Genomic DNA, 24,723 nt, shown 5'->3' with positions numbered 1-24,723 from the left:
CATGGGTTGAAGCCAGGAGCCAGTTTTTTTTTTAACCAATTTTCCTCCTCCTCCTTCTGAAGTCACTGGCCCTGCTGGGATTTTCTTCCCTGGGCACTCGCAGCCATTCAGAACTCACGAAAATGGCAATTTATCGTGGGTGAGCATGGACAATGAGCATTGCCAGGCTGTTGAACCATGGAGATCATCATTGTCAATACTGATCCTTTTGTCTCATAATCGTCCATACAGGTGTACTTCCAGCAGGGGTCGCTTGATAGCAATCAGGAGCAGGAGATTTTTCCTCTCCCTGGTCCAGCGGGGTGAGGCAAATCATAGCAGCCTAACCGCTGCTCAAACTGAGATTAGCTTATTCAACACAGACTGGGGAATGAATGTGGGATCTTTTTGGTCTGAATGGCTTAGAGCTCACTACGTCAACTTCCTTCATTGTATTAAAAAATTGCTAGTGAGTGCAGCTACCCCAGTGGTACCTGCACTCACTAGCAATTTTTTAATCCAATGAAGGAAGTTGATGTAGTGAGCTAATGTGTAGAACTAGGAGAAGTGAATCAAGAGGATTCAATTCTGAACTCCAGGAGCCACAAGCTAAACTTTAATTTAAGGAATAGCCCTTTCAAAATAAATCATCAATTGAAAGAACAGACTGCCACCACTTAATGTAGTGAATACTGATTCAGCCGACACTTTGAATGTGGAATTAGATTCAGCAAAGAGTGATATCAAATTAATATTGCAGAATTGTTTTGATAGGTTGATTCTAAATCTGCTTTTTTGTTTTAGCCAAGTCCCAAAATCAACTCGACAGCATCGCCATTGCAACACTATAACTTGTAGACAGTTCACTTCACATTTGAACTATCACTTGCTGAATTGGGCATTGATTAGTCCATGGGAAAACCATAGGTTCATCCTTTGGTATCTCTGCACAATCCTCTAGATATTTCAGTACTTTCAGCAACCACCAGGGTCAATCTGCTTTGACATCTATTCCCATCAAGTTGTCCCTGGCTCTGTTGTTATACATTTTTAAAAAAAAACTTTTAAATGTTACTTGATATGGTTAAGTAAAAATCCTGACTATCGTTTAAAAAGTAAAATGTATGGAATGTTAAACAAAATGGAAAGAATATTTAACTGGATAGTAAGATTTTTTTAAAAAAAAGATTTGATAGCTTGAGAAGGCTGGAGTATGTAAACTGTTTTTGCTGGGTCAGATCATGGAGGGAAGAGCTGTTTGGTGCAGACTGTAAATATCCTTGCTATGTCAGTCAGATACTCTTCAGCCCTTGATGTGTACAAAATTTTGATTATTAATGAACTTTTGGCTAAGAATGATGGGCCATGACTGGCAGCTTGAAGAAACTGATTTGACAGCTCAAACAGATCTTAAATGTTCAGCCAGTCTGAATTCAGTGTGGTACAAAAATGAGACTGGCATCTTCAGGGTCCATCTACTTGACTTTCAATTCGTGAATTTCAATTTAGATTTGCTTCATCGAACACAGTGTCAGATGTGATTGACAGACATTGAAGACTCTCTATATGAATTGAGAACTAATGAACAACTTAACTCTATGCCTTTACATTCCAATACTCAGCCCAGATTCATCTTTAACAGTACAGGTTTTTGTCGCAAATGACTTTTTATTGCATTATCAGTATGACTGATGAGGTTCACCTTTTCCAGCTGGTTTTAACTTGGGATTTTCCTTTGTGGTACAGTTCAGAATGCAGATGTGTATTTTTTATATATATATAAAAAATACACACACACATCTGCATTCTGAACTGTACCACTATATATATATATATATATATATATATATATATAAATATATATATATATATATATAGTGTGTGTGTGTTAGATGGTATATGTGAGATATCTGGATCATTACTTCAAATTTGCTAATTCATTGATGAGATGATTTTCTGTCTTTGATTGACTTGTTAAGCATTATAAACCCAATGACTTATAATTGAGAATATAAAACCACTATAGGTGGGCAGTGTCCTAGGCCCAACCATCTTCAGCTGCTTCATCAATGACCTTCCCTCCATTATAAGGTCGGAAATGGGGATGTTCGCTGATGATTGCACAGTGTTCAGTTCCATTCGCAACCACTCAGATAATGAAGCAGTCCGAGCCTGCATGCAGCAAGACCTGGACAACATCCAGGCTTGGGCTGATATGTGGCAAGTAACATTCATGCCAGACAAGTGCCAGGGAATGACCATCTCCAACAAGAGAGAGTCTAACCACCTCCCCTTGACATTCAATGGCATTACCATTGCCAAATCCCCTACCATCGCCAAATCCCCCACCATCAACATCCTGGGGATCACCATTGACCAGAAACTTAACTTGACCAGCTATATAAATACTGTGGCTACAAAAGCAGGTCAGAGGCTGGGTATTCTGTGGCGAGTGACTCACCTTCTGACTCCCCAAAGCCTTTCCACCATCTACAAGGCACAAGTCAGGAGTGTGATGGAATACTCTCCACTTGCCTGGATGAGTGCAGCTCCAACAACACTCAAGAAGCTCGACACCATCCAGGACAAAGCAGCCCGATTGATTGGCACCCCATCCACCATCCTAAACATTCACTCCCTTCACCACTGGCGCACAGTGGCTGCGGTGTGGACCATCCACAGGATGCACTGCAGCAACTCGCCAAGGCTTCTTCGACAGCACCTCCCAAACCCGTGACTTCTACCACCTAGAAGGACAAGAGCAGCAGGTACATGGGAACAACACCCCCTGCACATTCCCCTCCAAGTCACACACCATCCTGACTTGGAAATATATCACCGTTCCTTCATTGTCGCTGAGTCAAAATCCTGGAATTCCCTTCCTAACAGCACTGTGGGAGAACCGTCACCACACGGACTGCAGCGGTTCAAGAAGGCAGCTCACCACCACCTTCTCGAGGGCAATTAAGGATGGGCAATAAATGCTGGCCTTGCCAGCGACGCCCACATCCCATGAATGAGTAAAAAAAACTATAGTATGTACCACCGAGTTAACCTCTTATTAATCATTGAGGTGGCTAAAACTCAGGGTAGTACGGTTGCCCTCAACCATGGTTAGTGTTTATAAAATAAATAGATAATATACATGCTATTCAGAAATTTATTCATATTCATCAAAATAGATACAACAAATTGCAATGTTGAGGGATTGTTATCAGATAATGCACATGATCATAAACCCATAGAAAATGACACTGCTTTTAATCAATACTGGATTGCACTAAAATGAAGTGATAAACATCTTGGTCTAGCTGTGGTACGATTTTCCTTTTCGCAATAATGATATTAGGCTGCAAAAATCAGATGTTATCAAAATCTTAATAACTTTGGTGCAAATGAGATATATTGAATAATGCTACTTTCATTTGTGTTAATAAAAGAAGTAATAAAAGCAGAAATTAACTCTCATCCCTTTGATTCCTGATGCCCTACCGATTACCCCATTAGTGTGTTGCTTCAATGTGGAAATACAAGTAAACGTTCACATTTTGGATAAAGTAGCACTCAGAGGGAGAATGCCAGTGGAAATAACCCAAGCTGGGGAAATGGATCATGAAACACTGTACTTCTGTGCTCTCTGACCATGACTTCTGCCTTGTTTCTCTCAAAGTCTATTTTATCTATACCATAAATATTAACCTGAATGCTGGTTTTTTAGACATATGCTGGAGCTATACTATTTTTAAGTATTGTAATGCCTATGTTTTATATGTGTACGTTATGCTCATAAATAAACATATGCGTGCCTCAAGCAGGTATGGCTATTGCATGTATAAATTTTAAAAAATGAGGGAGACAGATTCATAGAATCAAATTGCTCTGAATGTCACTTGGGGTCAAGGGAAAGCTCAACTGGTGATTTTGTTTTGAAGGGAAAGAAGCATTGCCTAATGGCATTTCACTGCAGTCTGTACTCCTGAACCTGTGCAGAATGCTAATCACTCAGCAAAGCATTCATCTGCTACGATTCACAGCAGGGTGAGCCACTGCTTTTCAGAGAGGGAAGGTGTGAGCAAAGGGGATGTGGGCATTTACATGTTTTTGTTTTAACATATCGAAGTAATAATTGTTGGAGGGGATCCTGGTGTATTTAACTTTTTTAAAAAAAAGTTTCATATCATTTTTGCATTAAAATAAGTTCTGAATACTACAGATGTGATAACAATATACAGTAGTGTAAATACAAAGGCCCTAGAATTATGTGTGTGTTGGGGGATGAGGGGAGCAGTTTAGAATTCAGCAAAAAAGGACCAAGAGATTGATTAAGAGGCGAAAAATAGAGTATGAGAGTAAACTTGCAAGGAACATAAAAGTGGACTGTAAAAGCTTCTACAAGTATGTAAAAAGAAAAAAATTAGTGAAGACAAATGTAGGTCCCTTACAGTCAGAAATGGGAGAATTTATAATGGGGAACAGGGAAATGGCAGAGCAATTAAACAAATACTTTGGTTCTGTCTTCACAGAAGGAAGAGAACACAAATAACTTCCCAGAAATGCTAGGGAACCAAGGGACTAGTGAGAAGGAGGAATTAAAGGAAATTAGTATTAGGTAAAAAAAATAGTGCTGGAGAAATTAATGGGACTGAAAGCCAATAAATCCCCAGGACCTGATAATCTGCATCCCAGAGTACTAAAAGAGGTAGCCATGGAAATAGTGGATGCATTAGTTGTAATCTTCCAAAATTCTATAGATTATGGAACAGTTCCTGCAGATTGGAGGGTGGCAAATGTAACCCCACTATTTAAAAAAGGAGGGAGAGAGAAAACAGGGAACTACAGACCGGTTAGCCTAACATCAGTAGTAGGGAAAATGCTAGAGTCTGTTATAAAGGATGTGATAACAGGACACTTAGAAAATATCAACGGGATTAGACAATGTCAACATGGATTTATGAAAGGGAAATCATGTTTGACAAACCTACTGGAGTTTTTTGACCATGCAACTGATAGAATAGATAAGGGAGAACTAGTGGATGTGGTTTATTTGGATTTTCAGAAGGCCTTTGATGAAGTCCCACATAAGAGGTTATTGTGCAAAATTAAAGCACATGGGATTGGTGGTAATATACTGGCATGGATTGAAAATTGGTTAACAGACAGGAAACAGAGAGTAGGAATAAATGGGTCTTTTTCGGGGTGGCAGGCAGTGACTAGTGGGATACTGCAAGTTATCAGTGCTTGGGCCCCAGCTATTCACAATATATATCAATGATTTGGATGAGGGAACCAAATGTAATATTTCCAAGTTTGCTGATGACACAAAACTAGGTGGGATCGTGAGTGGTGAGGAGGATGCAAAGAGGCTTCATGGCGACTGAGACAAGTTGAGTGAGTGGGCAAATACATGGCAGATGCAGTATAATGTGGATAAATGTGAAGTTATCCACTTCAGAAGAAAAAACAGAAAGGCAGAGTATTATTTAAATGGTGATAGATTGAGAAATGTTAACGTACAAAGGGATCTGGGTGTCCTTGTACACCAGTCACTGAAAGCAAACATGCAGGTGCAGCAAGCAGTTAGGAAGGCAAATGGTATGTTGGCCTTCATTGCAAGAGGATTTGAGTATAGGAGCAAGGATGTCTTACTGCAGTTATACAGGGCCCTTGGTGAGATCACACCTGGGGTATTGTGTGCAGTTTTGGCCTCCATACCTAAGAAAGGATATACTTGCCATAGAGGGAGTGCAGCGAAGATTCACCAGACTGATTCCTGGGATGGCAGGACAGTCATATGAGGAGAGATTGGGTCGACTCGGCCTGTATTCACTCGAGTTTAGAAGAATGAGAGGGGATCTCATTGAAACATATAAAATTCTGACAGGGCTAGACAGACTGGATGCCGGAAGGATGTTTCCCCTGGCTGGGGGGTCCAGAACGAGGGGTCACAGTCTCAGGATATGGGATAGGACATTTAGGACTGAGAGGAGGAGAAATTTCTTCACTCAGAGGGTGGTGAACCTGTGGAATTCTCTACCAGAAGGCTGAGGAGGCCAAGGCACTGAATATATTTAAGAAGGAGCTAGATAGATTTCTAGACACGCAAGGCATCAAAGGGATGTGGGGAAGAGAGCAGGAATATGGTTATTGAGATAATGGATCAGCCATGATCATATTGAATGGCGGAGCAGGCTCGAAGGGCCGAATGGCTTACTGCTGCTCCTGTTTTCTGTGTTTCTATGTATAGCAGTACAACAGTCTCCTACTGTAACTTCAGTGGGAGATCTGCAGAGTTCTGGAGAAATTTAAGGCTGAAAATGGCTGTTTAAGCCATTTCTCTGGGGTTCTGCTAGCCTCCCGTCGAGGTTACAGCAGGAAATGGAGAACGCCCCCCCCAGAATTTGAGGGCCAATGAAATATGATTGAATCGAGACAATTGTAATCTTGCGTCTAGTGAAAAAATACTAATACAATATTACAGTATTCATCTAAAGCTTGGCCATCTATTTTATTATAGAATTATACATATATTTTTGTGTTACATGATATAATGCTCCTGTTATTATAAAAGATTTTGTCTTGCAATTCACCATAAGCAATGCCATGCCAATTTAAATTTAAAATTGCATAATTGAAAAGCATGTGGAAAACTTGGCCTTAAGCCATGCTTGAAAGTTGTTGAAACTTTAAGCTGCTCATGAGGTGAAAGTGCCTCTTTTTATTCATGGCATTTTTTAGAATATTTTATTTTTCCAAAAAAAAGTTTGGAACTACTGCAGCCCTCAAAGGCTTAGATATAAAGCTTTGAAGTATTTTTAATGGCCAATTGCTGGCTTTGTAACACCACATTCCTGTTTAGTCCCAGGAGTAACTCAAGAAGCAATACACATTTTGCAGATAATTGTTATTAGTTTGTATAGTTACAGTGAATGCCTGCTCTCTGATGCAGTGGAGGCCACCAGTGTGGTGCTGTATCAAATAATTAGTAAATTGTCTTCAAAATTGCATAGAGCACTGCTTCTAAGAGATATCTGGGATCTTTTTGAAGCACTATTTTTAAAAAAATGCATATGTAAAACTCGCTGAATCCTCACTCTTCTCACAGAAAATGGGGACTTTTTCTATAGTTGTGAGTGCAAGGGTGAATAATGCATGTGTAAAGCAATTATTAAAAAATACAGATTTACAGCTGAGTGATGTCTGTACCTAAACGGAATGCAGTTTCCCACCAGCAGATGGCACTTAATACTCTTCCTGCATCAAAGATTAAGTGAGGAGTTATTCAGCTTTTTCAGAGTGTTTTTTAAATTAAAATTAACTCATGTTTTACCGTAGAATTACTTTCAACATTGAAGGCCAGTTTTTATCATTAAATTGCCTTATCCAACAATAACTTTATATCTAATTATTATTTGTATTTTCCATGAATGGTTAGAATCAAGTGTTGGTGTGAAATGAATATAATATCTCTTTGTAAGTAATTGAATGATAAATCAAACTTTGTATATAGTACAAGGATAATATGCCTCTGCATGGATATTGCGTATAAATTTACTACTACTGGTGGCATCTACGTTAATGCAAACACCTGCCCCAGTGGCAAAAATGAAGCAATGTGGAAACCTCTGCATCACTGTCACCTGAGTAGTCTCATGGCGCTGGTGGCCCTTAATTTATTGATGACATTTAATAAGATCACTATTACTGGCCATTTTAGTATTTATTGGTACAGCAAGTGCCACTGGATGAATGGCAAACCATTTAGTAATGTTGAGTGCTGCCAACATCGTTCTACTATTGGACCAGATAGTTGCTAGGGGTGGGGGAGGGGGCATGGAAGGAAAGTTGAGAGAGGGGGTGCTGCCTACGTGAAATTAGGAGCAGTAAAACGCAAACTGAGTTCAACAGTTGCCAGTACTTACGATGCCAGGATTTGGCATAATTATCAGGAAGAATATTATTTTTCTGCATTAAGATTGTGTTTTTTTTTCAATGAGATGTACTTGTATTGTTGAACTTGGTCTTGTGAAGAAAGTTTTTTTTTTAACTGGCACTTCGTATATGCATTTTTAGTGAATCCTAATAGATCGAGTTTCAGAACTACCACAAGCGATCAGTCTGCATTACTCTGTGATTGTACAAGTAGCATGTGTATTAAATAAAGGACTGATGTGACATTTCACCTCATTTTGGATTTATATTTGGTGGTTGTGAGTCACTCATTTATGTAACAAAACTGAAAAAATAAGATACTGCAAGTAGTACTGTATCAATAAAGGGAGCAGCAGCAATTGTGTGTTGGAATCTTGGCAGTAGTGTACAATGTATCAGTGTGAGTCTGTGGCTTAGAGATTCATCATAGACTGGGGCTGAGGAGTCCTAGTTAGGCAGAGATTATGGTCTAAATACAGACTGGCACTAGTCCAGCTTGTTACCCTACACAGTCGTCAACTGAAGAAGAACAAACCACCCCACCGTGGTCTAAAATGTTTGTAATTTAATTAATGTAATGGTTATTTAGGATTATAGTGCTTTAATAGTAAAATTAAAATGCAACAAGAAGGTTCTGCTCTATCTATTTCTTAGCTTCATGAAGGATAGGTTGTGAAAGAGGTATAAAATGTCTTGTAAAGTTCTGATCTAAGTAATATTAATTATATTATTACTTGAAGTATTTGCATCATTTGGCAACCGCAGTTGCATTTTGCAATTTTCATGATGTCCTTGCGAATAAAAGACAAAACTGGATTATATGGCTGGGATCCTCATCCCCCATTAATTGGGGTGCTGGGCCTATGAGACTTCAGCCCGTCATGGAAATGTTTTTCCAACTCTGCCCAGCCTTCTCGCCTCAGGATCATTTTAGAGGTCCGCTCCCTAGCTTCTGCTGGGGCAACGTGCCAGATTGGTCGCCGACATTTGCTGCGGCAGACCTCTATACTACCTGAAGAACTCTTAAAATCTTTCAAAATGTGCTCAGTACTCCTCTTTGGGCCTAGCAGTGGACAACACAGTGAGTGAGAAGTGGCATGGAGGGTGGGGGTGGGGGGAGAGATGAGGTGGGCAGAAAAATCTAGGCTCATCCTTCTGTCGATTTAAATTTATTTTCTTCAAATCTCTGATTTTAACGGTTTAATGCTGAATTCTATGCATTTGCTTCACGTGAAAAGAATCAATTAAACGTGAAAAGGGCCTGTGAGCTCACAGGGCTTCAGTTAGATGCTGTCTATATCCCTACTTGGCTTCATTTTTGGTCCCTGAGCCCAGCAGTGGACAATACATGGATGAGTACTAAAATAAGCTTGAAGAGTTGTTGGTGGATTTCCAGGAATGGATAATACTGAAAGATAATAAAAGTAAGAGAAAGTATGAGAAAATAAGGAAAGCGGTTAAGAGAGGGATAAGGAAAGCAAAGACGGAGTATAAATGGAGGATTTCTTATATTCGTAGAACACTGTTTAATTTTATCAGTAAAAAGAGAATTATTAAATGTGAGTTTGAACCCTGAAAGGAGAGGGTAGTGAGTTAGTAGAGGATAAATGGAAATTGGTGGAAATACTTAACCAATATTTTGCATCAATGTTTACATAAGAGAAGGTTTTGGGGAGGAGGTAATTCCTAAATTGATTAAAAGTGAGATAAGAGATATAATAAAAGGAAAGTATTAGAGAAATTAGTTAAATTAAGAGGACAGAGCACTGGGACCTGACGGGATGCATCCAAGGATCCTGAGAGAAAAGGGGGAAATAGCAAAGATCCTAGAAATTATAATTCACAGTTCTATTGAGTGTAGATTTGTACTGGAGGACTATAGAGTGGAATCTTTAAAGATTCCAAAAATGAAGCCGAGTAGGGATATAGACGGCATCTAACTGAAGCCCTGTGAACTCACAAGCCTTTTTCACGTTTACTTTAATTTATTCTTTTCACGTGAAGCAAATGGAAAGAATTCAGCATTAAACTGCTAAAATCAAAGATTTGAAGAAAATAAATTTAATCGGCAGAAGGATGAGCCTAGATTTTCTGCCCACCTCATCTGAAATTACTAAACATCCAGGTGAAGAGAAAATAATTAGAAGCAGCTGACCCTGATTTCAGAGTTGAAGATTACGTTTGATAAATCTGATAGTTTTTGAGGAGGTGACAGGTAAAAAGATGAGGGAAATGCAGTGGATGTGGTGTACATGGACTTTCAGAAAGTCTTTGACATGTTACCACACAGACTATTGGTCAATATTAAGGGATATGGAATTAGGGGGATGGTAGCAAATTGGATTGAAAAATGTTTAGAAGGGAGGAAATGATTAAGAGCAGTTTATCAGTGTAGTTGGAAGTAGGTAGCGGTGTTCCACAGGGTTCTTTTCTGGGACTGTTTCTGTTTACGGTGTACATCAATGATTTAGAAATTGGGCCAGAGGGAGTGGTGTCCACATTTGCAAACAATACTAAAACAGAGTGGGAGAAACATTATTACACAGAGGATTGTGAAGCTGTGGAATGCACTAATGGAGTTGGTGATTGAAGTAAAGACCATGTCAACATTTATGAATAGGTTAGATAGATGGTTGAAGGAAAGGGAGATAAAGGGATGTGGGAAGTTCAAATTAATTGCATTAGTGTCTGATGATTTTGAGATGGTAATTCCAAATTTTTTTCATTTTAAATGAACTTTTTCATGATTAATTGTGCAAGAAGGTATTTTAAGGTATCAGCAGAACTAATTGGATTTCTATTGAATTAAAAGTAAATTACTTCACAAAAGTATTCTGTAACTTTAAGCAGTGCAGTTGACTAAGCCTTTGCAAGTGAACATGAAATGCTTATTAACTTCTAGAGAAAAAAGTTACGAGATTCTGGGTTTCCATTTGGTGCAGTAGATAATATCGGAGAATGTGTGTTCAGAATATGAAAATAGCTTCTAGAGAATACCATCAAATTGTGACTTAAAGCAAGGATTGTTAGACAATGTGAAGGCATATTCAGTACTTTTTTAAAAGAAATGTCTAACTATAAATTATATTCAAGAGATTATAGTAGTTCATAAGCTGCCTGTACTCCTTTTATCTTCAGTCATAGAGTGGAAGAAACAATAATTGTACTTTTAATAAGAGTAAGATGTTTTAGATGAAAGAATAACCTGATAATTTATTGCTTTCCTGAACTGAGGGGCCAGGCTTACAATCTGCCCTCCAGCATCTGCTAAAGCTGCTGTGAAGCTGACATTGACAAGGTTTGCAAGTCCACAGCAGTCTTCTGACAACTGCTTAGCCAGCTACATTTGTGTCTTCTGCTTTCAGGCAATGAAACATCACCATCATCATGTAGTTTGCTGTCAGGTAATGTGGGGTACAAAATGATGATGAGGAGGAAGGGAAGGAGAATGTCGTCATGAATGTGCAGTTGGCATCTGCCCTGCTACATCCTCGTCAATTGCTTCCCTCCCCAGTAGTTCCAGTACTCCTCCTTGTATGGTGGTAGAGGTTTGGGGGTCAATCTCCAGTCACCAATCTTTCCAGGACTGTCTTGTCCTAGAAAAAGAAACGTAAAAGGGTCAAATCAGCATGGTAACAATGAGTATCAGTCAACCCATGTCTAACAGATATTCTGGTAGGTAACTGAGACAAGCAGTTACACTCCAGGTGAGATTTATGGTGGGCAATTGCATGCAAGGGTGTAAGTGAAGGAACACTTGCAGGTGGTGACTGAGGGTACAAAGGGCACCATGGTATCCTGTGGGCATTGATGGTAAACTCTCCAGCACTTGCAGACATGTTTTGTACAGACAGTTCTTGGAAGGTGTAGCTGACACTTCGTACCTGATCTGGTAAAGTGATTAAACATTTTATGGCATTGGGTGGACATGCTCCGAATAGTGTAAGTGGCACTGACTGTTCCACCATCTGCTTCCAATTCTCTGCTATTGCACTCCGGGGTATTCCATCTGCCAGTGCAAAACAGTACCTCCCTCCCATCCCTAAATTCCTGCAGGAGCACTTCAACATCTGTATCTATGAAATGCAGGCATTCTGTGCTCTGTTGCTGATCTGTTTGGTATTCTCCAGCCAACAAACCTCCTGGTTTGCAGCAAAATCTTTTGACTAATTTGGGTCCTTTAAGCTGCTGCAAACATTTAAAACCTACAATAACGCACTATATTCCATCCCCAAATGGGCAAGTTCCCATTGTGAGGCATTTCCAATGCTTGGGACTTGTCCAGGATATTCCAATTAAGCCTATGTCAGAAACTACCGTGGGGTCAGTGCTAGTGTGGTTGGGTGGAGGGGGGAGGGTGCAGAAGTCCCACCTGCCACACTTCAAGTGCCACAAGTTATTCTGTTACACATATAATTTTGTCTGGAGTTCCTTCGTAAGAACTTCAAGGCCCTATTATTTGGTGCTGTACATGTATCTTTACAAGTTTATCTTCCTTCTCTGTGGGGAAGAATATGACATCCATTTGGTGGAGCCAATTTTTGTGTCCTGGTGCAAATCACTTCTTAATGGTTAAGAACTGGTGCAAATCTCACCAGCATGGTAATGTGCTCATAGCACTCAAATTGTGTGGGTCAGTCCATCTATTCTTTATTAAGTTTGGTCCCTGGGTCTGTGTTTCATTGAAAACCTGCTGTGTGTACCTGCAGAACCTGTTCATGTTGTAGGTGGCATTGTGATAGGTATTCTAAACATTAATTTTGTGAATTGTAAACAATTTTACAACACCAAGTTATAGTCCAGCAATTTTATTTTAAATTCACAAGCTTTCGGAGGCTTCCTCCTTCGTCAGGTGAACGATGTGACGAAGGAGGAAGCCTCCGAAAGCTTGTGAATTTAAAATAAAATTGCTGGACTATAACTTGGTGTTGTAAAATTGTTTACAATTGTCAACCCCAGTCCATCACCGGCATCTCCACATCATTAATTTTGTGACACAGTAGTTTGGATTTTATAGTTTTATTGCTCATAGACTGCACAATCTGGCCACAGGTTCTCGTACATCGCTCAGCTTTCTGAAATTTTTTCAGCTGCTATCTTGATCTTAGTAACAAATCTCTAATATCCAAAATAAGTGTTTAAATGAAATTTAAAATTTTTTAAAATACGTATTTCACAATAGCACAATTAAATTTCTCCATTAAATTGTCCTTTGTGTCTTTATCAACGTTTTTACTTAAAGGCCTCAGCTTCATCCAAAAGCCTGGGCTTGGACTTAATATTCTTGCCCAGAGTTGTGACTCTGAGCTGAATTTGGATTATGTAGCCTGAGCATGTGCAGTGTGTGGTATTTGCCAGGATAGATCAATACCATCCAGGCATTTGTACTGATGGGATATTTTTCTTTATCTTCTAGCACTTTCTGCCCAGTAGCTTTTCTTCAAATCATTTTGAAAAGCAAGAGGACAAATTTCAAGAGCATTACTGAAGTAAAATTTATATTGAGTATTTTTTTTTGAAAGGGATTCTGTTTCTGCATGTATGTGTTTTTGACTGAGAGAGAATGAGAAAAATTAGTGTTCTGATTACAAACCTGTTGTTTTGGTTTGAGTTTCACAAATTGTTAAGTGTTTTAAACTAAGGAAGAGTCTGAGGTGGGGGGTGTGTGTGTGGTGTGTTTGTGTGTGTGTGTGTGTGTGAGAGAGAGATTGAGATTTGGGTCAGAGAGAATGAAAGCATGAGGGGTCTGTTTTCTTACATCTTATTCAGTAAATGAAACAGGCTGTAGGCCCTTTGTATATTCAAATAAAGGGTTAAATGCCTGTTTGAGGCTCCCTTTGCAATATTGGGTTGCTCTGAACGTAGCCGGCATCTACACAAGATAAGTGTTTCAAATATAATTACCTGAATGTGGAGCTGGGAGGAGCAGGAGTGCTTTTTTCAACTGCATTAAAACTATGTGGGTCGCTGCCAGCCACTGCTCCCCCAGATCGCCAGTGACCGGAATCCACCTTCCTGATTCCGATTACCGTTACCCTCCCTCCCGATCGCCCCCTCCTCTCCTGGTCCCCTTTAAAGACTTACCTGAGGCCGTTGCTAGAATCCCAGCAGCCCGATCTTCAGGTCCCTTTCTCCGTCTGGTGATGCCCATTAGGTGTCTGAGCTTGCCAGATCGATGATGAGGTCCGAGGCTCAATATTACATGCATTTTGGGCCTATCCATTCAGGTGCGGGGATCATTCTTTCCTCCCTGATTTGCGCTCGTGTTTGGACACGTTCAAATTTCTCGGCCCAAATATTTTGTTAGTTTTGCAGTCTTATACTGAACTGTTACTGAAAATCTGCATCAAATTCATATCTATACAAATAAAAAGAAAAAAATAGAAAATGCTGGAAATATACAGTAGGTTTATCATTATCTGTAAAGAGAAAGGACTAGTTAATGTTTCCAATGTAACCCTCCATCAGAACTGAAAACTGAAAGTTAAATAACCAAAGGGTGGAAACAAAAAGGCCGAGGGGCTAAAGAAACAGCAGATACTCGAATTACAGAGAGGAGGTTAATGAGTTGTACGGCCTGCGAACTGTTTAATAGAAAAGCAGAAAACTGTCAGGATTTTATGTTTATTTGAATCCTGATTGTATTTTAAAAAGTGGACTTGGAATTTATTTTGGAATATAGCAGGAATCTCTGCAGTGGTGAAATAAAGGGATGCCCACATCAATGGATATAGATTTTAGTCTTAAGTAGTGTTGTCATTAATATGAAGTTCAAAATTCATGACTATTTTAACTGACAGAAGATTAAAGATGCAATAACCCTCTTTTCAATTTGAACTTCAATATCCTGACCCTGGGACAACGCAGTCCATTATATTTAAAAAAAACCTGAAAAATGAACTATGCAGAATTCTTACAGTACATCTGTCTGCTGAAGCACAATGAACACATGCTGGTGATTATTTTGTAACTTATAATTTGATCTCTCTGTTCAAAATGGCACTTAACAACCAGTGGGAGCCTGCATTCAAGTCCTGCAAAGTTAATTAAGCAATGAGTGCAGCTGTTACTTTTAAAGTAGAGGACAGAATTGCACTTACTGATTGAGGTGATTTTGAAGTTAAGTGTCTTCAATTTTCTTTTCTTTCCCCCAAGAACATTTAGTGTCCCTCAAATGTTTCAAGTGAATTAAAAATTGACATAGGTGCTAATTTATATGTGATGAGCAGGAAATCAGTTGCTTGCCTATATTGCCTTCACTAATGATTTTATATTTTTTTACACTATGATGAGAAATTAGATTATAAAACTTTGTTTTGGATTTGCAGATTTGGCATTTCTAATACTTAATATTTAGTTTTCAGTTGTTGTAACTGCTGAGGGGCTTAGTAGTTTGCTCTGGATGTCAGTTTTAGCACTTACCCTAAAAGTATTACTATGAAATTAAGAGCTAGACCTCATTTTATTCTTAATAAACCACTTACCAACCTTTTATTTAAATGAGGCACTTTTATTATTTGCAATTAAAGTTTAAAAAAATAAATCGGGCCAGGAGGACAGAATTCTATGGTGGGTCAGTACACTATTCTTTCACTTCTAGCATCTTGGTTTGAAACCAAACCACGCCGATGAGAAAAAAAAGTCTGCTCTTTCTCATATCTGTAAGGGTTCTAAATGTAAGATGTGTTTTAGTACCGGTCCACAGCACAAAACTAACCATAATTGGAAATTTCACTCAAAGAAGCCATAAGGATTGCTGATGTGTGAAATGGAAATGTCACACTGGGGATAGGGGGTGATTTTCCTGAATGTAATGGTGGATTCAGAGCAATCTTTGCATCTACCCCATACTATAACTGCTCTGGGAGTACTTGACACAGGTACTGCTTATGTAAGGTTTGGAAATATCCCATTCCTTAGCGCACACCCCTCTCAACTTATCGCAGTATCACCAAGAACAACAAGAATTGACAGATCCCCAGTTCTGTTGGGGATTAGGTTGGAGAGAAACGATGAGAAGTCAGGCAGAATGTGACATCAGTACCGACCCTTGAACCATGAAGGGAAATGGATGTGGGACATTATGCCATTGTAATAAACTAGATCTACATGGATTACTTATTGTTTTAATCTTTAAATGTTAGTCATTTCTGCACTAACTTGCAACATTCCTTCAAGAGTATAATTAAACTTTACAGCTTAGACATTATTGGTGATGTTAATGCTTTCATAGACATTCCACTGTTCATTGTTTTAGTGGAGGTATTAACCCATTTAAATGGTCGAAACATAGGTCTTATGGGGCTTTTGCAGGCAGGAAGGGAATTAACAAGGTGAAGAGGTTTATGAATGGGTTCCAAATGGTAGGAACTAGACAGGATTGGTAACTCTGGCTGGAGGTATTCCTGGAGGTTTGATCATGTGATGTCTGACCACATGAAAAGATTTATTTAAGGATCAGGCAAAGAAGGGAAACTGAGGTTGAATAAGATGGGGGAGGCATTCGCAGGGGAGAAACCAGAGGTAGGAGCAACTTTGATTCCACTAGTAGCTAATAGTCAACACTCAAGGTTCCCCTCATAGAACCCCATGACAAATTACATAGGAGTCTTATGAAAAGGGGAATGAAACACATTTTTTTCATTTGGGACCAAAAACCACAAAACCAAACCTGCAATTAAACAAATCTCTCCAGGTTCATAACTGATTCCTAATTCAATCTATTCTACTTTGAAGTTGAAGTTGCAATTAATTTAAATTTTGGTGTGTGTAAATATAAACAATGCTCACTATCAGTTAAAATTAACCTTGTAAAGCAATCTCTTGGTCATGAATGACAATGCACCATGATTAGCTCTTTGCTCTTTCATATTTGTTGAAGGCAAGGCAGGGGGAGACATAAGGGATGATTTTCCTGGAGCCCCTCTGCCCCTGCACTGGACAGGTATTTTCTACTCTGGGCCATTAACACGGGACGGGCAATTTAAGCAGGTGAGGGGCATGAAACCTTGCAGCTGCGTGTTGGACCACTGAGATCGGGTTAGGTGTCTGGTGGCAAGCCATAGTGCTGGGTGCTCCTGCACTGGGGTGCTCAGTGAGTGTTATAGCAGGAAATTGAGGTGGGAGGTGGAATGCCTCCCCACCTCACCAGAGATTCATTGGATGACTTGCACATACTGCAGATGCAACCCCAGCTCCACCACCGCCATGCCCCTCTCCCCCAGGGAAGATCTGGAAATCCAAGGACAACGGACTTTGGCAAAACCAGTCTCTGTCCCTTTTCCTGACTTTTGAGTCTGGGGAAATGGTAAAATTGGCCCTATATGTATAGTTGGAATGATATTACCCCTATGAATTACTGCAGATCATGTGGGTCCTTGTTTCCCAATAAGTTAACATATATATTAATCAGTCAACATTTATTTCTGGAGCAAGTTCCCACAAACAATGGTAACTGATGTTTTGCCCTCTGTTTGTTATTAATGTGGCCAAATTGATGAGACAGATTTTCTTGACCTTAACCATGGCTTCATGCATGCTAATTTGGCAGTGTGAATTCCATAACCTATTGATTTGCACAGAAGTGGTGCCCTCTTGTACATTGTAAAATGCTCATTGTGTCAAAGCTCCTGAATAGCCTTGAAACAACAAATCTATTGCTGGGCAAAATGAATAAAACTCAATATGCAGTGGGCCTATAGAACATATGCATCACGTAATGTTTGATTCGATACTGTTGTTAAAAGAAAGAATTTGAAATCTTGAACCTTTTGATGATTTTCTGGGCTTGATTGAGTAGTCTCAGCACATACTATGGAAGAAATAGACTTTTCTTTATTAATCACCATGACCTCTAATAATTTACAGTTTATCTTTCCAAAATAAATCTTCTGAAAAATCAAATGTATAAAGCAGCATACAGATCAGTAACAAACAACAACAGCATTTATAAAGCAACTTTAACATCGAAAAATATCCCAATGTGCTTCACAGAAACATAATCAGACAAAAATTGACACAAAGCCAAAGGAGGAGATATTAGGAGGGATGACTAAAAGCTTGGTCAAAGATGTGTGTTTTAAGGAAACCTGACTAGAGAAATTCAAGCATGGCATTGTGGGAAAGATGGACATATTTTTGGGGGGTAACAACACATTCAATGCCTTTGGAGAGGAAAGGGAGGTTGGAGACGGGATGGTAATTTGCAAGGACAAAGGGGTCAAGGGTGTTTTTTTTTTGAGGACAGGGGTGATCTTGGTGGTTTTGAGAGGGAGGGGTACAGTACCTGAGGAGAGGGAACCATTTATAATGTCAGCTGACATGGGGGCTAGGAAGGAAAGCTGGATGGCCAGCTGTTTACTGGGAACAGGATCAAGAGAGCATGAGGTGGGTGTCATGGATAAGATGAGATTGGAGAGGGCATAAAGGGAGATCAGAGAGAAACTAGAGAAAGATGTGGGTTCAGGGCTAGGGCAGGGGGAACCTTGGGGGATGTTTGACTTGGTGGATAAGTGGATGGGAGGAGACAGCCGAACAGACGGTCTCGATCTTAGTGACAAAGAAGTCCGTGATCTACTCGCACTTGTTGAAGGTGCGGGTGGAGAGGGCAGGGAAGTGCAGTTTAAGGAGACGGTTGAAAATGGGGAAAAGAAGCCAGGAGTTATCTTTGCTTTCCAGGATGATCCTGGAGTGATTTTGGCAGAGGAGAGCAAGGCTCAATAGTGCTTGATCTGGAGATGGATGACGAATCCAGTCATGCGCCAGATACCCTCAAGTCTGTGCCCCTTGGACTTGTGGGAGCAAAGCTGGGGACCATACCAAGGAAAGTGACCAGAGGGGAGTGAGTAAGGGCTTTAATGGGGACAAGGGCATTAAGGTGGAGGAAAACGAGTGATTGAGCAGCTCTGCTGCATGTAGAATTGTCATGGCAAATGGAGAGTCCAGTGGTAGACAGTTGGAAATTTGAAAGCTCAGTTGTAAATGACTTAGGGGAGAATTTATCCCAGGGGCAGAGGCAGGCGTAAGTGGGATTGGAAGGTGGCAGGACGATGTGGCTGGGGAGGGATACAAGGAAGTGGTTGCAGATGGCCTAGTCTGAAATTGAGATGATGGAAGTAGAGAGGTCACCTGAGAAGGTAGGGTCAAGGGTGTGGCCATGAATATGCGCAGGAGAGTGAATATGGAGGTAAAGGGTAAGGGAGGACAGGAGGGCAGTGAACTTCAAGAGAGAATTAAAGGTGAGTTGAGCTGAGCTGGAGATTGAAATCACGCAGGATAAGTAGTTTCTCGGTGCAGAGGCTGAGGGAGGAAAGGAGAGAGGATATTTTGGTGAGAAAATCATGGTGGAGCTTGGAGATGGTAGAGAATGAGAATTTTAAAGGAGTAGCAAGAGGGATGGAACAAGGTGAGGTACTGGAAGGAGGAGAAGGTACAAAGGGAGTCAGGGGAGAGACCAAGGTATGTATTGGTGATGAGACCCACACCGCCATCATGGTGATTGGGCAGAGCAGATGGTGGAAAGTACAGCCGAGTGAGGAGGCTTCAGTAAGGGACAAGTCATTGCCACTTGTGAGCCAAGTTTCCATCAAAGCCATGATGTCAATACAATCACCCACAACACTGTCAAAGGATTAAACTTCATTTCACTAATTAAAACTGTATTTTGTTGAACAATGAAGTAACTGTCAATAGCTGGCTAAAGTGGAAGATGAGTCTCAGTGCTAATTTGATAACTGACTGTGTCTGAATTTTCTTTTTTTACAGAAGGTCTGCGTAAAGTGTGGAATTGAAACACTTGGGAGCCAGCGGAGACCCGTTTGGCTTTGCAAATTATGCAGTGAAGGAAGAGAGGTAAGGTTACAGAAATTGTGGAATGTTGCAGAGCTGCAGTATCCTTCTTTAAACTGGACTCGAGTTAGTGTTTTTTGTACTTGCACTCATTATAAAGCAGGCCACAAAAAAACATACAAATGTATGGCAGAGAGTAAAGAGAAGAGCAACATTATTGATTCCAAGTGCAAAGGAATATGAGGTATGAGGAAAGATTAAAGAAGCTGTAGGTCTACAGCCTAGAAAGAAAGATGGTTAGAGGCAGGGGAAATAACTGAGAAATATATATTTAATGATATAGAAAAAATAAATAAAGTAAGAATATTACTTTGATGTAAGCCAGAAAAGTACTAGAGGATATGAATTTAAATTAGTGAAAAAAAAGTTGAAAACATATTAGGAAGAACTTCGTTACTCAGAGTGATAAATGTTTGAAATCTGACATGTAGGGTAAGAGAGATTTTTTTAAAAAATGTTTGAAATATAGCCCAATACTATAAGGCAAAAGTTGGCATACCAGAGGGATAGGTTCTATCAACCAAAATGACTTTTCTCGTTCTTGGATTTTCTTACCAAACATAATCATGGAGATGAAAAAAAAACACAGGTCAATGCAATTGAGGAATACTTACAGAAATTAAAACCTAATGTTTTTAATTGTATACTTTCATTAAATAAGAAATCAAACATCTAGGACAAAGGATAGAGCACTTTTATGAATGATCTGAAGAAGCAAGTTTTTAATAATGAATATGAAATTGTAAGCTTGCATTTCATAATGAATATGAAATTGTGAGTTTAACATTAATTCATCTACAAAATATCATCTTTGGTCAAATAGCTTTTAGAAAGCATCAATATTCAGTAATATTCCCAAACTGTTAAAACTTGAAACATCTGGAAGGACCATGTTGTTTTCAAGTTATGGGCCTAGAAATTCAATTGCGCAGTGCACTTTTCCGTCCAGAAGAGCACTGTCCACCATATTAGATCGGGCTTCTCCGGTGGCGTCAAAAGCTCACGCCAGCAGAATTTAAAGGAGTGAATAAGTTGTTTAAATGTTTTGGTATGCCTCAGTGCCTGACTCGCCACATGCTGAACTCGCCCAGCAACATGTGGAACTAACGGGCAGGAATTACCCCTCGCATGCATAGCTAACAAATTAGTTGCTGGTTTGTTATTTCAGGCTGCAGGTTAACTTCTGGCTGTTTCTTGGTGTGTTTTATCACTCTGGAAAGTTCACTTTGTGTGCAAAGATGATTTGCTGGTATTGCACTGTTGTTGGCTGCCTCATAGATAGTTTGACTGCAGTCATGGGTGGTCTTGTAGGGCTGCCTTCGGGGCTAGAGGACTAGGGGGAGCAACAAGGAAGACAGCAGGAGCAGCTGCAATAAGAGGGATGAGGAGGGGGCCATATCCGCAGTGAGTATTCAGGGAGCACATTTTCAGGTGCAAACTAATTTCTAGGTTCGGGCGCAAAAGAAATTCAAGACCATGACCTTTTGCTAATATATACTGGTTCAGCTTTAGCTTCATGTTTATGAGAATAATTGTAGAGGAATCTGTTAAATATTAAATTTGGTCCATTGGGCATACTTTTCATTGAAACTGATATTGTAAGCACATATTACTCTTATAAATGGTTCTGTGATAGGTATTTTCAATGCTAAAATGCTGCCATTTTATAATAAGAGCATATCGCCTTGTGCTTGTTCAATCTGGCCACCCGATGGCCATAATTATCTCAAAATGCTTTCTGAAAAATTGTTCAGCCACCATATTTCTTTCCTCTATAATTAATTAAAATTTCTAATGCCCTAAATATGGGTTTAAATAAAATTTTAAAAATTGAAAATTATTTATTTCACAATAACATGATTAAATTTATTGATTGAATTGCCTTTTGTGTCATCTAACGCCCTCATTCATGTTTTTACTTAAGGCTTCAGCCTCTCTTAAAAGCCTGATGTTTTTTTAAGAAACAGAGGTTATGTATATGTAAGAGAGAAAAAATGTGTTCTGATTACACGCTTGTTGAACATATGTTGCGTTCTATAAACCTTTGAAAATGAAGGAGTAGAGAGAGACTGGAGTGAGAGCTAAAGGGGTATGGGAGAGACACTGGGATGACTGTGTGAGAGAAAGAGATGAGAGAGGGAGAGAGATTGTGGTGAGAGAGGGAGAGAGACAGTGGTGGTTAGAGAGGGAGAGAGACAGGCAGACTGTGGACAGAGAGAGAAAATGATTGGGGTCAAAGAGAGGGGATTAGTGATGGAGCAACTAGGGTGAAACAGAGAAAGGTCAGAGAGAGAGGAAGGTGAGAGATTATGTTAGAATACTGCGATTATACATTTTTATGCTGCTCCACCAAAGCTGTGGGCCTGTTCACACTTATCTTAAAATGGTAAATAAACTTATCATAGCTGCAGTGTGCTTCCAGCTAAACATTTACTGCTATTTTCAACTTACTAGTTGTGGAAACCATTGAGCCTTGACACTGGTGAGCAATGTAAAATAATTGTAGATGAAATATGTATCTATATTAAAAATCTAGATGCAGAGAGAAATGCTTTTTTATACTCCATTTCTGTCACTCATCAACATTGTTCAGAACAAAATTCCAGTGTTTTTCAAAGTATAGAAAATCAATTATGGTGATTATTCAAAACAGCAGAAACCACAAATAACATCTTTGTTATCATTAAACAATTTGGCAAAATAGCATCAAAGATTCATTATTGTAATAAATGGGTACTGGATCATTAATACAGTTTCAGATCTAACAAACCTCTTATCTTTTCAATGCAGACAGTATTTATAAACTTTCTTTTGCTTGGTTTACACGTTTAATTCTTGTCTTGTAATATGGAAAAAAAGTTATTTTATGTGGATCATCTTTTAAAACAAGCAGTATTTACTGCTTTTTTAATATATTTCTGTACAAAATATGCATTTTTCTCAAAAATTTTGTAGACTCTCTTACAAATGATATACCCTGTATTCAATATTTAAATCTCAATTGTTCTCTTCAAATTTGGGCTATAATTAATTTTAGATAAGTGTTTTCTACTCTTGAAGATGGCACGTACACATTTCTTGACCAAGAACAGTGGAGACCTGCTGCCTGGTCTCCATCCATTAAAATGTCTGCATGAACAAGCTGGGGAGTCTGTCCTGCCCTGTTGGGGCACATCTTGGGGGTAATTTTAAACCCCAAGAACGAGTGAGCTGGTGGCGGGTGGGAGTTGAAAATAGTTGTTTTTTGGGCCGCGATCGCAACTCGGCTTTATTTCCGGGTTTAACTTCGGCGCGGAAAAGTACAGGCTTTGCATTGGGAATGCAAAGTCAGAAAATGTTGCGGTTGTGATCCAAAAAAACAACTATTTTCAACTCTCACCCGCCCCCAACCCACCCGTTCTTGGGGTTTAAAATCACCCCCCTGGTCTCCGTGCATGTTTCCTTAAGTGGTGGCTGAGAGTGGTAACTTGCCACATGGGGATTCATAGATGTGAATCCCTGTCCTCCTGTTTCCCCACAAATGGTACTTGGGAAATAGCTGGAACAAACGCAATACAGAATTCTTGGTCTTTGTACTGAAAACAAAGTTATATTATTATTTCTGCCTCAAGCTCCAACTTTTATTGCTAATTAGTCAAATGACATGGTGATGCAATGTTTCTACCCTACTCAGTTGAACAAGCTTAAGTCAGGCTGATACAAAGTGGGTCCAAAGCAAAAGGGAAGCAACTGAATATCATTAATACTGTTCAGACATCCTGGACTCCTGTTGTCCATAGGACAAGCTCCTCGTTATCATTGACAATGTTTTACTTTTCAGGCTTTGTTGCCCATAAGGAAGTAATAACAGGGCACTTAGAAAATCATAATATGATTAGACAGAGTCAACATGGTTTTGTGAAAGGGAAATCGTGTTTGACAAATTTATTAGAGTTTTTTTGAGGATGTAACTAGCAGGGTAGATAAAGGGGAACCAGTGGATGTTGCATATTTGGATTTTCAAGAGGCATTCAGTAAGATGTCACATAAAAGGTTGTTACACAAGGTAAGGGCTCATGGGGTTGGGGATAATGTATTAGCATAGATAGAGGATTGGTTAAAGGACAGAAAAGAGAGTAGGGATAAACGGGCCATTCTCAGGCTGGCAGGCTGTAACTAGTGGGGTGCCACAAGGATCGGTGCTGGGGCCTCAGTTATTTACAATCTATATTAATGACTTAGATGAAGGGTCTGAGTGCAATGTACCCCAGCTTGTTGACGATACAAAGCTAGGTGGGAAAGTAAGCTGTGTGGAGGACACACAGAGTCTGCAAAGGGATATAGACAGATTAAGTGAGTGGGCAAGAAGGTGGCAGATGGAGGATATGTGGGGAAATGTGAGGTTATTCACTTTGGTAGGAAGAATAGAAAAACATTTTTTTTAAATGGTGAGAAACTATTAAATGTTGGTGTTGAGAGAGACTTGGATATCCTCGTACAAGAAACACAAAAAGTTAGTGTGCAGCTACAGCAAGCAATTAGGAAGGCAAATGGCATGTCGGCCTTTATTGCAAGGGAGTTGGAGCACAAAAGTAAGGAAGTCTTACTACAGTTGTGAGGTCTCGCCAATGCCCTGTACCTGGAGTACTGCTTACAGTTTTGGTCTTTTTATCTAAGGAAGGATATACTTGCCTTAGAGGCAGTGCAATGAAGGTTCACTAGATTAGGATCCCATTCTTGGGATGAGAGGGTTGTCCTATGAAGAGAGGTTGAGTAGAATGGGCTTTCTGGAGTTTAGACGAATAAGAGGTGATCTCATTGAAACATGTAAGATTATGAGGGGGCTTGACCGGGTAGATGCTGAGAGATTGTTTCCCCTGACTAGAGTGTCTAGAACTAAGGGGCATAATCTCAGGATAAGGGGTTGGCCATTCAAGAATGAGATGAGGAGGAATTTCTTCACTCAGAGGGTTATGAATCTTGGAAATT

At 39.6% G+C, this 24,723-nt stretch overlaps 1 protein-coding gene across 6 annotated transcripts in view; it reads left to right on the top strand.

Moving 5' to 3' along the window:
- LOC137344912 (rab effector Noc2-like) overlaps window positions 1-24,723 on the top strand; it is a 162,086-nt gene that overhangs the window by 81,072 nt on the left and 56,291 nt on the right. For all 6 annotated transcript variants that reach the window (XM_068008192.1, XM_068008187.1, XM_068008191.1 and 3 more), the window contains one exon: window positions 19,672-19,758. In XM_068008192.1, the coding sequence (XP_067864293.1) occupies window positions 19,672-19,758 (87 nt within the window). The remainder of the gene's footprint in view (window positions 1-19,671; window positions 19,759-24,723) is intronic.

This window comes from Heptranchias perlo, chromosome 28 (genome assembly GCF_035084215.1).
Source record: "Heptranchias perlo isolate sHepPer1 chromosome 28, sHepPer1.hap1, whole genome shotgun sequence".
Classification (NCBI taxonomy): Eukaryota; Metazoa; Chordata; class Chondrichthyes; order Hexanchiformes; family Hexanchidae; genus Heptranchias; species Heptranchias perlo.
This window is presented reverse-complemented; position numbering and strand designations above follow the sequence as displayed.